Source organism: Tympanuchus pallidicinctus, unplaced genomic scaffold, assembly GCF_026119805.1.
Source record: "Tympanuchus pallidicinctus isolate F22 unplaced genomic scaffold, pur_lepc_1.0 scaffold5, whole genome shotgun sequence".
NCBI lineage: Eukaryota > Metazoa > Chordata > Aves > Galliformes > Phasianidae > Tympanuchus > Tympanuchus pallidicinctus.
Window position 1 is genome coordinate 27,250,047 of NW_026294769.1, and position 17,350 is coordinate 27,267,396.

Sequence of the window (17,350 nt, forward strand, 5' to 3'; positions counted from 1 at the left end):
ACTAATTCCAGCTTATAACAGAAAATACATCTTTTTGGGGTGGCGAAAATCTTTTATTTAGCTCTAAGTTCTTCCAACAGCTAATTATCCTCATCGTTGAATCGTTGAAGATTTATTTAGCATCTGAATTCATTTTGCTAAATATTTCAGATGCTGGACACTTTGTGTACCACACTGAAGAAGTTTTTCAGAATACAGTGTGCTCTACATGCAGACAATTTCATTGAATAACAAGGGACCTTAAAATTACCTAGTTCCAGCCCTCTGAAATCAGTTTTCACTGATTTCAGTTTTGTAGTTTTATACACGTAGGATTTATCCAAATCATACCCCGTTCTCAAGTTGGCTATCCCAAAAGTGAGGGAATCACAGAGTAAGTGTGAATCTGAAAGCTGTGTAAACATTTCCGAAAAACTATCAGTATCATTTCTTGCCCTTGGTCTCCTGCATGCATCTTAACAAGTCTTGCAGTCTTACTGAGTTGTGACTCTTAGGTCCCTGCAAGCAATGTTTATTAACCTTAGTCTCTCTCCACCAAAACTGTAATCCTGTCCAGGCTACGAGCTACGGTTCTCCCACTCTTACCTTTGAACCTGGCTACTTTGTCTCTTCTCCACAGATACCTGGACACTACCTATTTTCCCCTTTTTGTTCTATCTAGATAAGGATTCTTCCTCCCCCACACTGCCCACAAACAAAGAAGCAGCTTATCGTCCTAAAATGGATGAAGTTCTTCTGGGTAAAAAAGGTAGCATAAAAAAATTCAGCCTCCCCAGCTGACTTTCCACAAAGTTATATGCAACAAAAAACAGTCCTCTAATACAACATGCCCATCAATTTTGACAGCAGGCATGGCTACTAGCTCTCCTTTTAGTAGTGCATATTTACATACAGATCACTTCATCCATCAATGCCAATCACACCACTGTAGAATGAAACATGGCAAATACTTACAGTACAGAATAGTACTACTCATCAACTTAAGACAGAAAATCAAAGCTATGAAAATGCAGTCTAGAGTCAGACAAATTAAAATACAAGATCTGTTTAAAAATTGGTCAGAATGTATAGTTGCCAGGTCATCTGTTCTAAAATGTACTTTGAAACCTTTTTTTGTAAATGTTCAGCACTTTCATTTGACATCTTTTCACAATATAGACACATCAAAAGCCTCAAAGCCTTACAGGTAAGACCACAGGCCAATAACATTGCAAAAAATGATACTCAACAGCTTAAATTTCAGTTGCAGTTCTTCTATGATACTATGAAATGTATTCTGGTTTGTATTTTACAGAAATACACCAAGAGATTGGCTTTGACCTCAGGACAAATTTTAAACATATCCTGTTAGCACAGTAAATAAGATGAAATACTAAGAGAGTTGGGCGCAGAGAAGACAGCTTGCAAAACTTCACTAGATGGCTCTTTTCGAGTTTTGTCTCATTTCAAAGCATGGCTTTAATGTTCACTCAGACAAATGAGTTTTTGTTGGTAACATATCGAATTTAAAAGAGAACAATTTAAGCCATAGCACTATTCCCAAACACATTCTATTCTCAGCAGCCTCCTTACCTCATTCTAGTAAGGCCTGATTCTATCATACTAAGTCCTACCAAGACTTTCTATGTTAGAAATTCATTTCTGACAGAAACATTTTGCTCAATGTGAGAAGAGGGAGAATGATCCCATCTTTACAGATCAGCATTAATTACTGTTAGACATTCTTCCAAGGATAATTTTCCAACTTGAAAATTACCAGTCTTTTTTTTTTTTTTCCTCTAGTAACCTCAATTAGCAATAATTTCCACCTCACATTAACTGCCCTTTCCTGTAATAAAAAGGAATTGCTTTATTTCTGATTAATACTTGTGAGGACAGAAAAGGTTTGATGCAGGGAAAAATATACAGAAAGAGAATAAAAAAGAAAGAAGATTTCGTATCCACATGCTTTCCCTTATCTTTTCTGAAAAGCAAATTTGACACAAATAGGTAAGGCAATTTTCTGTAAACATTATCAAGGTCCAACTCTCAATTTAATTCCCAGGAAGACTGTAGGTAAGTGAAGAGTAAAGGGATTTAAATTTTAACTTTGCAAAACGTTTTGTCATTGATTTACATAAGGATTTTAGGATTTAATAGTATTGTATCGCATCGGTTGGAGAAATTAAGCGTTCCTCTGCCTCTGGGAGGGCTTTAAAGTATTGTTCATGGATCTGTAGAAGTGACAGAGTCATGCTGCTCTTATCTGGAAACAACAACTCCTGATGTTCTTGTCTAATACGGTTTCATACCCACTTCAGTTCACACGCCTAATAAGAATGTATGCTGGCTGGCTGTCAGCAGCACTTTCTAACTGAGCACTGGACATACAGTGTATCTGCTCTACTCTAAATTGTTCATGGCTCATTAAAGAGATTTTCCAGCACAGTTACTGTACTAATTTAGAATCATGTCAAGGCTGAATAAGCTCTGAATGGAGCCCTCATCCTCATGTCCAAAAAACCCTATGCTAAATGTTGTAACAGTAGCTGGCACTGACTGTAGGCACATAATTCATTGAGTATTTTGGGTGGTAAGTTATAGCCATGAATAGGAATTTCAAACTACTAGCTGCTATTTAAACACTTGGGAAGCTTTTCAGGTACACTAACGTATGTAATTTTGACATCTTCAGGGATGAAGGCTTATTTTACTTTCAATTTGCTGCTCGTAAATTCCTAAAGAAGAGATAAGTAGCAAAAAAAAAAATTGACTATGCCATCATTACATGTAAACAATTATATTTTTTCATTAAATACCTGATATTTTAGTGGTGAACTGATTTGTGATTGGAGGTCCAAAGCCTTTAGCTGTGCTGGCCCTGATGGTAAAAGAGTAGGTAGTGCCGGGATACAGTCCAAAAAAGAGATAGTGCGTTTCATTTCCTAGCTTTGAGACTCGTCCACTTTGATTGGATAAATCTATTTCTGGGTCAAAGGAACTGACTGCTTTGTAGGTGATCTGCAAAAGAATAAGAAAGTTATAAACTGTCTTGAGCAGATGGACAAAGATTGCATTTTTATCCAGTAAACCCTTCTGATGTATGTGCTGTCAGACATTTTATGATAAGCTATCTTACTCTCTTATTCTCTTCAAATCCTGAATCCCATGAAGGGACAGAGAAACTTAGCTATAACTGGTATGAGTTATTACTTTTATAGATATGGAGACTTAGAGGCAAGCTAGATTACAACTCTAAAGGATGGGTTCAGGCTTACATTAATTCCTTTAAGGTGCTGCCTTTAACAATGTCATTTTTTGAACCTGTCTTACAGTTGGTTTTGATCAGCAACAATAACAAAAACAAAACAGAGTAAAAGCACATAAACAAATAATGCAAAAAGTGCCTCCTACTTCTAACTGATTTGACTGCAATTACACTTTGCTCTGAATAAGATTATCCTTAGAAGATGATAAGGGCAGCTTAAGGCAAATTTTTCAGAAAGCTGGTAGAGCTTATATTTTAGTCTAAAGCTTAGATATTGTAATTGCTAATTTGGAAATTTTCAGGTTATTATATTGTACCTAGGTCAGATTCTCCTTTGGAAGAAAAGAGAGATAAAACGCTAAGTAATATATGCAAAATGTATACTGTATCCTCAGTTCCTTCTTTGACTCAAGCAGTATTTCCAGTTTTCATTAGAAATGTTAATACAAGTTCACAGCAAAACTTGATCCAGATTTTTTATATTAATTACTAATTTCCACATATCATAATGAGAACTTAAAAAATAGAAATATATTAAAAAATAAAAATTGTTAATTTCTCCTTTTTACTTATAAAGTTTCATTCTTATATGAATTCCAGCACTTTATATAACAAAATAATAACTAACATTCTTTTTTGTTGTAATTATTACACAGTACATTATTACACATAATTCTGATTAAGAAGATGAACACAAAAAAATATTTAAAAGCATGTAAGTGTTGACATTATACATCTTTAAGATTTGCCATATTACATTTTTGTAATTTTTTTTTTTTTTTTGGTATAGCAATTAATTACTGGACAGGTAAGTAGTAATATTCTATAATTAAGTTCTTCCAGGCATCAGGAGGAACACAATAAAAAAAGGTGCTTTGGCTGGTTAAAATGAATTTGCATTGCTTCTTTGTTTCACTCTTACTTATAAGCAAAGTCCACAGTAGTTTCTACAGTATTTGTTAGCATTCTGGTAAATGTAAATTCTTTGTTCAGGAGTTTGAAGTCATAATTACATTACCCACATTTTAAAATACTAACACATAAAGAAAGCATCTCATGCTGCAGTCTTCGGAATGACCCTTTAAAAAATGGCCACCAGCTGAAGAGGATGCCTAAGAAAGAGCAACCTCGTTCTTAGGTATGAGCAAAGCTTCCATCTCAGACAAACTGAATGTCTTCAACTCTCAGCTAAAGTAGCCAGTTATCTTGTGCTTGCTTTTCCTTTGGCACTACAGGTTGTGTAGTCCCTTCACTTTAGGTTGTGTACCACCCTGTGACAGGTGACAGGTGATGGGAAGGTGCATTCACTCCTTACTGCAACTCTTGAGCTGACTCACTGCTTTGCAGGCCTTTCAGCTCAAGGGATTCTCCAATTGTTATTATCTCCAGGCTGAAATGTCCCATATCCTTCCTTGGGGAGTGCTCATAGAATCATAGAATCACTTGAGTTGGAAGAGACCTTTAAAGGGCATCTTGTCCAACTCCCCTGCAATGAACACGGACACTTACAGATAGGTCAGGCTGCTCAGAGCTTGGTTCAGCCTGACCTCAAATGTTTCCAAGGACAGGGCATCCACCACCTCTCTCGGCAACCCGTTCCAGTACCTTGCCATCCTTATCATAAAAATCATCTTTCTTTTATGCAGTTTAAATCTCTCTTGTTTCACTTGTAACCATTTTCCCTGGTAACCATGTTCCCTTGTTTCCCTTGTATCACAACAGACCCTGCTAATGAGTCTGTTCCCTTCTTTTTTATAGCTTCCCTTTAGATATTGAAAGGCTGCTATCCACAGCCTTCTCTTCTCCAGGCTGAACAACCTCAGCTCTCTCAGACTGTCCTCGTAGGGAGGTGTTCCACATCTTGGATCATTTCCGCGTCCTACCTCTGGATGTACTCCAAATCCATGTCTCTCCCGTACTAAGGACTCTAGATCTTGATGCAGTACTCTAGGTGTGATGTCTCCAGTGCAGACTAGAGGCATGAATCACCTCCCTCGACATGCTGGCCATGCTTGTTCTGGTGAAGCCCTGCATGCAGTTGACTTTTTGGGCTGTCAGGGTACATTGTGGCTCATGTCCAGCTTGCCATCAACCACCACCTCCAAGTCCTTTATGGCAAGGCTGTGCTCAACCCTTTTGTCCCTGAGCTTATATTGATAGCACGAGTTGCCATGACTCAGGTGCAACATTCTGCACTAGGCTTTGTTGAACCTATGAGATTTTCCTAGGCCCACAACTTGAGCCTGTGTAGTCTCACACAGTTTGGTGCCATCCACAAACTTGCTGAGGGCACACTCAATCTTAGTGTTGATGTCACTGATGAAGAAATTAAAAAGTCCCAGTGCTGACCCCTGAGAGAAACAACTCATTACTGATCTTCATCTGAACATTGATTCCCTGATCACTACTCCCTGAGTATGATCTTGCAACCAGCTCCTCATCCCATGAACAGTCTATTCATCAAATCCATATCTTTCAAATTTAGAGAGAAGGAAGTTAAATGTGCACATGTCAAAGGCCAAACTGAAGTCCAAATGATACCAGTGGCTCTTCCTTTTTCCACTGATGCAGTTAAGCCATCATAGAAGATCACTAGGTTGTTCAAGCAGGACTTGCACTGGGTGAAGACATGCTACTTATCTTGTATTACCTCCTTCTCTTCCATGTGCCTTAGCACATCTTTCAGAAGAATCCGTTCTATGATCTTCACTGGCACAGAAAAGAGGCTACAAGTTGATAGTACCCTGGATTGTTCTTTCTATCCTTCTTAAAAATAGGCACGACACTGCCTTTTTTCCACTCACCAGGGACTTCACCTGATTGCCATGACTTTTCAAATATCATTGAGAGTGGCCAGGTGACTATGTCATCCAATTCTCTCAAGACTCTGGGATGCATCTCCTTTGGACACACAGACTTATAAACATTCAGGTTCCTCAACTGGCCCAAACCTAATCTTCACTTACAGTAGGAGGGACTTTGCTTCTTCAGTCCTCAACTTCTGACCCAACTGCTTGAGGGCTATGTTAAGAGCAGTTGTCAGTGAAGACTGTGGCAAAAAATTGAAGTACTTGAGCCTTTACCTTATCCATTGTTATCAGCTACCTGTGTTGCTCACTAGGGGAGAGTATGCATTCTTAGAGTCTTTCCTTATGGTTGATGTACCTGTATAAGCCTTTCTTGATCTTCTTTGCACTCCTTGCCCAGTGAAGTTCTAGTTGGGTTCTGGCCTTCCTAATCTGTTCATGTTCAGCCACCTCACTGGACCAAGCTGGCATTTAGAACAAAAACTGATTTGGATGTATATGTCTTGCTCATACCTTTCAGTTAGAAATTAATGAAATCAAGTTTCTACTTTAAAAGATTGCTTAGCTCTCTCTACCCTGCTCTTAGAAGTGCAAGATAAACAGCAGAAGATACCAGTATCATATTTTCAACATTCTCTTTGCTGTTGGAATGCTAGGTTCTTTTGGTGTTCAAAGACTTGCTGTCCTGAATACCTTTGAAACTTAGGCCAACCTATGTTTTTCATTACAGCTGATGAAGTTATAAAGATATATTTCAGAATGAGCTGCACATATACACTGCATGTAGTTTTCCACCAATACAGTAAGACATGAATGCATTTTTATTAGCAGATGATTTGCTTCTGTGTATTCCTATGAATCTGAAGCCAAATCTCAATAAAAATATTATCACATTTACCAAAGCATTCAGATCCATGCAGATTGGCAATTTGGCAATTTGGCAAAAAAGCTGGAAAGTAGTTAGTTTTATATATAAAAAAAATCAATCTATACTTCTTTGTAACATTTTATCCTTTCATAATAAAATAGTTTTCAAAACAGTATCAATAGGTTACCATTTAATTTAACTTTTCTCTTACACCATATCTCATTTAGGTGATGTGTTGTTTTTTTTAAACAAAGCATTTCAATACCAATTTTGTACTAAGGTCAGGTAAGAGGCTTAACAGTGATTACCGTCTGACAGCTTAATCTCTGCAGTCTTTTGTCAATTTTTCTAAAAGGTATTCAGGCAGAGGTTCCATGTGAGGAAAAGCAGTGATTTTTAGACATCTACAACATGTAATTTTGTTGAATTTGCATTAAAAATCATAGATTTTTTAAAAATTATGCCTGCCTGTTTCTATTACAATAGGCTTCTTGAAATGAGTCTCACCTAAATGTGAAGATGACTGTCTTCACTGCGTTAGCCTTCTCTTAAAAAAAATCTACTAAGATCTGTCTTTCAGTCTTAAATATTAATTCCACATTACTAGATAGAAAACATATGGCTCTAAATATAGCAGTTTTCTTCAAGTTGATAACTCAATACCTTTCTTGGGATTTGCAGTATATTATACAAATATTACACATTTGATTTTATTACTTTGTAAGTGCTACTATCTTCAAAATGAGTACTTATTTCACAGAAACTGGGAAAAATATTTTCTTTCAATTACATACTGATTATGTACTTCCAAAAATCAATACAATATATGAAAGGAAAAACACAACCAAATGCTTGATACCTCATACAAAGTAATGACACCATATGTTTGCACTGGCTCTCTCCACTGAAGAAAAATCTTCTCTTCAAAGGTACTCCCTTGAATGGATTCAAGTGGTACAGCACTTGGAACTAATGAATAAAAAATGGAGAAACAAATATAAAAGCAATCCATCCATTTTGTTGAGACACAAAGTAGCAATTGTTGAGATACAGTTAATTTTCCATGGAATTTGTTGAACATATTATATATATATATAAATATAATGATTTCTTCCCCATCTCCCTAAGTTAAACACCTCAACTGCGTATAATATGTTAGAAAATTACACCCACAATTATTTCCCAAAGATTGAAGCAGAGACCAGGGTAGAAAGAAGCAAAGACTCAGCTAAGAATAATTTATTTTGCAAGACAGTGCTGTTAAGGAAATTTGTGTCAACTTCAGTATAAAAAGGAGTTAGTGAGAATTGCACTTCTCTAGCAGAACACTACTGATGAAGAAAGAAATAATTCAACTTACAGAATAAGAAACTAGATGATGTCTCAGGGATAAATTCTTGTAAATAAGAATAGTCACACCTACTTATCAATGACATTACTGTTCTGAACTGAAAGATACAAACATTTATGTATGAAAATAAGAAAAGACTGAAATAATAAGGTGCAGCTTTAGCTTACTGAACTAAGAATGCCAGCCTTGGAAAGGTGAGCCACATTTTGCACATAATGGTGATGCTCACTGACTATAGACCTGATGTCCTTAAACATGGTGAACACATGGAAGTTGTGATGCAGACAAACTGAAAACCTGACATTCATCTTTCTTAAAGATTCTTACTTTAGAGGAATGAATGGTGAACAGACAGGGACATCAGAAGAGTCTGATAAAGGATGCATCAGCTGCTCTTAGATATCTACTTCTTTTCTTTTTTCTTCTATTTGTTCTACAACTATCTTATGCTAGAGCCAATGTCAAAACAGTTTTTAGCCAAGAGGGTGTGCTAACAGCACATGGACATGTATCTGAAATTCTGTTTTTGAAACAGTATATGAAACATAATGTAAAAAGAAAATTTTCAAAAACGCACTGCTAGGAAGCATTAGGCTATCACAAAGCTCACTGATGAGTGAGCACTTTCACCTGATGTGCATGTGAAAGTCCAGTAAGAAAATATATTTTTCATATGCTAGAGGGTGGAAACTAACTGCTACAACAGTTGAAACAACTTCTTGGACCCCTTTCTGAGTTCCATCCATATAACTACAGTACAGGAAGAGAAGATCTGCAAGATAAACATCTGGTGACTCCTTCCTGTTTCTAGGTCTGATAGGGTATTTTTCTTCTTCTGTTCCTCCATGTTGTTGGTCTAGGAGTGAAATCGTTTAAATGGAGTTTAAATTAAGACTTTATAAGCAAATCTCCCTACCTCTCTACAGTGTCCCTTGTAGGAATTCCTTAGACAAAAAGAAAAGGACACAGATAGCTTCTGAATTTGCTTACCAGTCCTACATGGACCAGTGAAACTGTGCCGTTAGTGAAATCCTAAGTCTGGGTACAAAGTCTTCCTTCAAAGTAGGAGAAAACCAACAGTTTTCTATTTGGAATAATAGGGCTAATAATATATATGTAAAGGAAGAAAAATTAAATATAGCACAAGTAAGGTGAAAGTATGACAAAACATGGTGATAACTCTATAAAAGTACTTGAAGATCACAAACTCTGAGCATTTACACTATCACGGAGGTCAAAGACTCAAAGAGCTTCCCTTAAGAGGCTGTAGGATATTCATCCATGGAAGCATCGAATACATAGCCCTTGCAACATACATTATAATGCAATTTGAAGATCACAGTGATTATCTGGGCTATATTTCATTGTTGTGTTACACACAGATACATATGTTTTACTGAAAGTGTACAATATACTAAAAAGCTGTATTTTTTCTATAGTATTTGTAAAAACATTGCAAAGACAGAATCGTAGATTTTCAGTCTTGATATTTCAAAACTGATTAATATTATGGAAAGAATACTAAAAAAAAAGTATTTTCTGAACCACTGATGCTGGCTTTTAAGATGTCTTAGAATACTGTGAAGTTCAGGAGGGCCAGGAATAAACAAATACTATGTAAATTTTAAAGAAAATACAGAAATGTTACATATATCAGTCAGATCCTTTGCTTTGGCATCCTACAATTGAACTGAATAAAAACAAGGAGATGACGGCAAAATTAATTTTAATTAAACAATTTTTATGTTAGCTATGCTTGGTAAAATCTGTTGCATTAGCAACCTAAATTCCTAAATTGTTTAATTTATTCCCTCATATATTTTGATTAGAAATTAATACTGTACAAAACCATTATAGTACATATTAAATGATTTAATAGTTTTAAATGATACTCTTCAAGTATTTATTATAAGGGAAACTTGTCAGTGCTGATATTTTTTTCTAGAAATCTTTCCAAAATGTTTGCAGTAAATCCATCATTAATTTGGAAGAAAATACACACTACTTCTAGTCAGACTGCAGATGTTAAAACTGTGAGAATAGATCTGTTGTAAGCAATCTCAGCCACTTGTTAAGGTTCCTTTGAAGGGTAGACAACTGAAGATTCATATAAGCAAAGCCAAAACACATCAGGCTCACTTGTAGAAGGTACCAAGGGGCTATATACCTTAGTACAACGTGTTCCGTAAAGGTGGAACTGATTCCTGGTGCATGACTAATTAAAAAAGTAAGTCCCATTTTGGTCCCATAGCTATCAGTACTCGTGTAAACTCTTGGTGTGCATAATCACAATAACATCACATAGGATTTAGAAGGATGTTAGAATCTATTCATGCAGTGTTACTACAGCATTATGAAGACTCAGTTGCCAACTCGGCTACACATACTTCAAAAAAGAGATGATAAATTAAATAATTATGTAAATGACTGAGGTCTGAAAACCCCACTTTAGCTAAGAATTACCAAAGGAGAGGGAGTATATATATATTGTAATGTACATATATAAAAAAGACACTGGATAAGCAACTAATAGCATTCAGTGGTGGAAACTGTAGATCAGGAAAAAGTATTTAATGTTGAGCATATCATTCAACAGAAAAGCTTACATGAAGATACTGTGGACCAGCACCTGAATTATTTTCACACTGATACGGGAATTTTTATGTGGCAGAACATAACTCTATAACTCTCATACTACGAGCTTAGTGAAGAAACGATAAAATGATGTATAATGTTACAGATTATGTAAAAGTCCATGATAATACATTTAGTAGATCCCTTACTGCCCTGAAACTGTTGAAGGTGGTGTAAAATTTGTTACAGATAGTGAAAGTAGAACATATAGAAAGATATGATGATCATCAGGTAGGATGCATGTACGATGTATATATATGTGTAAATACAAAAACTCACCATCTTCATCAGTTTGTACGACAAGTTCTTGGCTTTCTTTTCGTCCTTCTGGATTCATTAGTACTAATTTGATGCTGACATTTGTATATGGTGAAAGATTAGTAATAGTGTGCTGTGGATGTGAACTTTCTGTATCCCAGCTTACTTCTTCTCTCACTTGCTCTTGTCCTCCAGCCTGGTAACGGTAATGGACTGTGAGGTTGTACCGATGGCAACGCGTAACGTTATATCCAAATGGCTCCCAGCAAATAGTGATTTGCCTAGACTTGATCTCCACAACCTCTAATTTCCGTGGCCCACGCATTGGATCTGCAAAATTACCAATATAATTCTAGTGTGATTATTGATGCATATTATAACTGTAAGTGAGAATATTTATGCATATTATAGCAGTACGTAAGAGTAATAAGAAGTTTTAGAGTTCTACAAATTTGACATGTAAGTTGAAACATCCATTCTTTTCTTTGCATAGTACAAATGCCAATAGAAGAAGTCAAAAGAAAAGTAAGAGCAAAACACCGAGTAATGGAGAAAGAAGTGACCCTAGTGAAAAACTATAAGGAAACAAAAAAACAGAAACTTATCTTTAAACTCAAACTGTAGTTTAAATAATGTTTACTCTTTTTACCCATTTGTTGCCTGCAAAAAATAACTGCAATTTTCATTACAAATTAATATGTTAACACTTTTAAAGCAAAAGCCGTCATTCAAGTTAATAGGTATCTAAAAATAAAAGGTAATTTTAGGGAAAATCTGCAAATATGTGTTGCTTTTCTCCCAGGACTGTTCCCCCCTCCCACCCTCCCCACCCCTCCCCCCCCCCCACCAAAAAAAAAAAAAAAGTGTTAGGTGTTTCATCAGCTATTTCTTATTCACTTGTTTTTAAATTAGACTGAAAGCAATTTACTCATCTAGACATTGCCTGAACATTAAGACAATTTTCTAATTTCTTTAAAATGGTCTATAGGGTTATTTTCTCATAAACATTACTTGTAACTAGCTTCTTTCTTGTCTTTTTTAACTACATCTAAAACAGTACAAAAACCTGTTTGCAGTAATATTTTGGTAAAGAATAAAAAAAAATAACACCTGAAAGAAGGAATGTCAGTCATACCTTACTGCAACTGAATGTTCCTAGAGAACTCTTAGCTGATAACCAGGCATAAATGATATCCAACAAAATCATACAAAGAACTGATGGCTATCTATAAACAAGAAGTTTTTCAACAGTTTAATTATTCAACCACTGTTGTTGATGAAGTTAAAATTTATGAATTCCTATAGGTCCCAGCAATTGAGTTACAAAACTGAACTCAAATTTCCACAGAATTACAGCTCAAATATTGATCTGGCAGATACCCCACATTTTCAAAGGAATGTCATTAGTAGAACTCTTATATCTACTTAGCAATAATCTATTTGTTTTCATAGTGGAACCTGCAATAAGATTAAAGACAATGTCTGTTTTTATCCACTGCTTCACTAGTTAAATGCTTAGAAGATATTTAATGAGCTAGAAGCCTCTTATACGTAAACAAATTAATATGCATCTTCCTTCTTTAATGTTTATTAATCAACATGTCTTCACCAAGAATGTTCTAAACAATTTACACAGAACTTCATCTTTTTAAATAAAATCCCTCCTTAGAATGTGTTCAAAGACATCATTCATCTTAGCTCCTTGAAGAAAAGGTGTTAGGAAATTGCTTGTTCTCTGTACATCTACAAAGCAGCGTTGTTTTCTCATTTTCCAATCCTCCAGCTTCTTCTTCTTCTTTTTTTTTTTAATTACTTAGCTGCCACTATCCAAACATGTTGATCACCAGTGTATTATATTTCCCAATTGGTGACAAAATGGCAAAACAAAACAAACTCAGTAACATATCTAATCCTAATCTTCCTTCTGGCAAACAGACTAGTAAAATTTTCCACACAAAGGATAAATTGGTGAAGTCATTTATTTGCTTCCAAACTCAGATACCCTAGCAGAGAAACATGATGTTTGGAGTATTTGCTCTTGCTACAAGTTATGATTAATGAGAGGCGAACCTCAAAGACCGGAAATCTCAGAGTTTCATACATTCCTTCAGCATTTCTGCATAATTCAGACAAATCTGATGAAAAATGAGGTTTTTTTGCTTGCTTGTTTGTTGTTTCGTATCAGCTTCTAAGCATTTTTTCATTCAGGTGAGACTATGGATAGCGAAGTGCATCTGATTGGCACTGTGGAACTGTATCACCAGTTGGAAGGAAGTAGGGCTAGAAAATCAACAAAATTAAGGTGACCCTGACACACAACATTAAGCAGTTGAACAAAGCTCATAGCTGTAAGAATACGGATCAGTCTGCATAGTTTCATAATATGCACATCAGAAAATTCATGGGGGAGCTGAGAAATCTATTTTATTAGAACCATAAAACTAATTCATGGCATTTGAAAAGTGAAATTGAGTGGCTATATGAAGAAACTGGATCAAAATCTACTCAAGATTTCTACCCAGGAGGAAGATATTCTTATGCCCCGCTAACTTAAATAAAAGTACAAGTTAGTCATCCAGTTAAATCTTGAAGTCATTGCTATGAGAGTGACATATACATTCTTACTCTAATAAAACAGACAAAGGAATAAAGAGATTGGGCTGTAAAAGCTGGAAACAATATAGCTTTTGTTGATGTTTATGGGATAAATTTCATCAGACAAGGCAAAAACCTTGAATGCTTTTGTTCCTGACTTGATTCTGGAATCCAGAATATCAGATAGTGACACAAAAGTGTCTGTTTTTCTTACCATTCAGAGATGATGCAGCTGAGAGGGCCCTGTATGGGTCAAGCATGGCATGACCCAGCCCATGCTAGCATTTAAGTGGAAAGGAGAAAGAGGCAGGTAAGATAAAAAGAACTAAGTCAGAGCAAAGGAAAGCACTTAAGGAAAAATAAAGCAGGATGTTAATTGTACCAGGTGGAATAATTTTACAGAGCATGCCCACTGAGAAAGTGGCGTCAGATATTCCAAAAAGGCCTGTCTATGAAAGAGCCTCTCAAAATGCTGGGCTGTACACAAAAGAATTCACCCATTCGGTTTCCTCCATGTCACTTCTAAGGTCTCAAAATTACTGGAATAGACCAGGCTTTTTTATTTTTTCATCAAACAAATCTAAATTCCTGAATAAACACTACTTTATTTGCATTGTTTTGTTTTTCTTTCTAATGCAGCTCTTCTTTGATTACCAGATATGACTTCATTACAGACATGAGGATATTAGCTCTGTATAGTTCACTTCTCAGTCACAACAGACCTGTATGCTCCTAGTACCCAACTATTTTTGGTTACAGCTAGCTGAGAAGGAACAAGACGAAGGGAAAAAGTTTTACTATCAACAACAACAACAAAAAGAGGATAAGGATATGGTTTTTTTTTTTTTTGTTTGTTTGTTTTTTAATTAAAAACATGACAAAGCCACAAAAAACAACAATTTCTGCAACAAAAGCTGGGGAAAGGAACCCCACCTGCAGGGATGTCATTCAGCTACACCTCTCCCCTCCCTCTGCAGTTCTCTAGATAAACAGATGCTCTGCTGCTCCTCAGCATCCCAGCTATTTTCTTCTGCCTCACTGCTACAAACCAGGAGAACTGTGAAAATGAGGCCTACCAGTACAAAAAAGAAGAGGTTGTCCTCCCAAAGGAGAGCACAGCCTGTCATGCCTAAAGATGCATCAGGTACTTCTTACCAATTCCCCTGACGGTGCCTGAAGCGTTTTTCCTGCTGTTCTCCTCCTGCTGGCTTCAGCAGGTATGAAACAGGGAAGTCTAACAGTTGCAGTTCTGACCTGAGGGACCAGCAAGCCCAGTTCTAGCCCCCGGCACTTTAGCATCCCATTTAGTCAGTCATCTTGGCTCTTTCTCTACTCCTCTCTGTTTTCCTGAGAGTATGGAGCAGAGACTGACAGATAGGATCCATTTCTACGGCAGCTCATTTCTTAGGAACTTCGCACTTTACTTCTTGCTACAAATACAATGTTTTTTCAGAAACTCAGTTTCAAAATCACAGAGAGACATTTGTTGTATTTTTAGGATTGATCATCAAAATGTGGTTTCAGAATGAAAGCTTAGGCTGGAAGTTTTGTATTTTCATCACAGATCTACTGAAATGAAACCAAGACACAAGAGGTATGAGGATTTCTGGCCCCTCTGTGATTCCCCAGTAGCAGCAGAGATCTGATACATGTTGGATACCATCCAGAAGACAAAGCATCACATTCAGCTGGCTCCATCTGAACACAGCTCAGACAATTGCCCCAACAGGAATGCATGTCTAGGCAAAAAAATAACATGGTTATTATCTCTGTAATAAATCTTGTGATTTAAATTCCACATTGGTCTCTATTACCCTTCCACAGGAAGTAAAGGATGAACCAAATAAGAAAAGCATTTACAATTAAAAGATTATCTGAGATCCAAGATATTACCAAATACAAATCTTTGAAGTGAAAATAAAATGGTGATAATGAAATGTGAGGTTGGACTGGCTTTGTCACAGATTTCCTTACAATCTTGTCACATCAATTCCTTATGAGATAAATGGGAGTCATATAGTCCAGCATCAGTATCAGTGTCACACGTAATTTCATTATTTTTTGCAAAGAACTTCCTTACTACAGTGACAGAGACCGTAACACACTTTTGACTTTATTCTGTCTGCTGAATCAGAGCTACATCTTTGTTTCAAATGAGAATGCCTGTGTCGCCATTCAAACACATGCTCTAACAGTTCACCAGCACTGGTAAAAGTGGTCAACCTGTCAGTCACTACTGAATCTGAAGTGCATTCCAGAAAAAAAAAAAAAATGAAAAATACTAATAAGGAGTCAGAATGTTTCCTTCTCCCTGCAGAGAAACTAAAACATTACACATCTGAACATTTTTTAAGAACGGAAATCACAACTCTTACTTTTTATGTACTTATGTACACTGTCTTTCATCCACGCTTCTCCTTCTTTGGTGTAATTCCACCTGCAGAAGTTATAAAGCTAGACACCTCTACTCATGCTACAGTTCTCGAGATAAGCAGATGCCCTGCTGCTCCCCGTTAGCTCAGGTGCTATGTTTCAGGAAGGTACAACACAAAGTAATGAAATGTTGTTTTTTCTACAGGTGAACAGCATTACGAGCCAGCTGCTGTCAAAATAACAATACCTGCCTATATTTTAAAACACATATCTAATGATTTGCCTATTTATAGGCAACACCAAATGAGGAAGTAGGCACACTGTTTTATTTGTTTGGCCTACTTGATTATATCCAACCTACACATGACAGCAAACAGTGTGAGGTTATTTGCAAACTTGGTTGGAGAGTTTTGTGAAAGATCGTGCTAAACAGCAATGGAATGATTTTATATCATTGTAATTTATTTTTTTTTTTTACAGGTTCTTCAACAACCAATTGAAATTCAAGAAGAACTTTATTTTGCTTAAAGTATCATGACCGATCAAATCTGCTAATAGCTTTTCAGTTTCCAACATACTGCAAACTGTGGAAAGAAACAGTAGGCAAGAATTTGGGCAGTGTAATTTCTTAGATTTTAACATGTATGTTTATTTTAGAAAACAAATTAGTGAAATCAAAGTCGTAATAAGATGAAGCTGATGTTATTGTCCTGTGGAGTCCAGTTGTTTTAAAGTGAAACCAAATACTGCGTCAAAGAGCAGTAATGGAAATTAATAGCAATAGCTAGTAAGATTACTCTGTAAAAGTAAATGACTGCAGAATATACTTAGCATCTCTTTCACTATTACTTGCTAGTAGCAATTCCAAAAGAACGTGGCCCTCCTGCAAAAATACACAACTCCCACATTAAAGCAGTTCTTCCATCAGTGTTCCTGAAGTATTCCCCATTTTAGAAAATGTTGGAACGCAGCACAGTTTCAGAACTAATGAGAGAAAGAGCTATGAGACAGCAGAACTTCAGTCACCTGCATTTCAGACAAAGAGGGAACAGTTATACATACGTATTTTTTTGTTTCTAATTGTATCCTACGGTAAACGTCTTCTGCTGTCAAAATGCCAGCAAAGGAAGATAAATATGAGTACACAGCTACCCTAAACTTATCACAGAGATGTGCAACTTGAGCAGCAGCCTGTGAGCACCCCTTCAGCACTTTTC

The 17,350-nt window shown here is 36.2% G+C and overlaps 1 protein-coding gene across 11 annotated transcripts in view; it reads right to left on the minus strand.

Moving 5' to 3' along the window:
* Positions 1-17,350, minus strand: part of PTPRM (protein tyrosine phosphatase receptor type M) — a 451,026-nt gene that overhangs the window by 198,811 nt on the left and 234,865 nt on the right. For all 11 annotated transcript variants that reach the window (XM_052703744.1, XM_052703741.1, XM_052703740.1 and 8 more), the window contains 3 exons: positions 11,187-11,495; positions 7,782-7,891; positions 2,799-3,000 (listed from right to left, as the gene is read on the minus strand). In XM_052703744.1, coding sequence (XP_052559704.1) covers positions 2,799-3,000; positions 7,782-7,891; positions 11,187-11,495 — 621 coding nt within the window. The remainder of the gene's footprint in view (positions 1-2,798; positions 3,001-7,781; positions 7,892-11,186; positions 11,496-17,350) is intronic.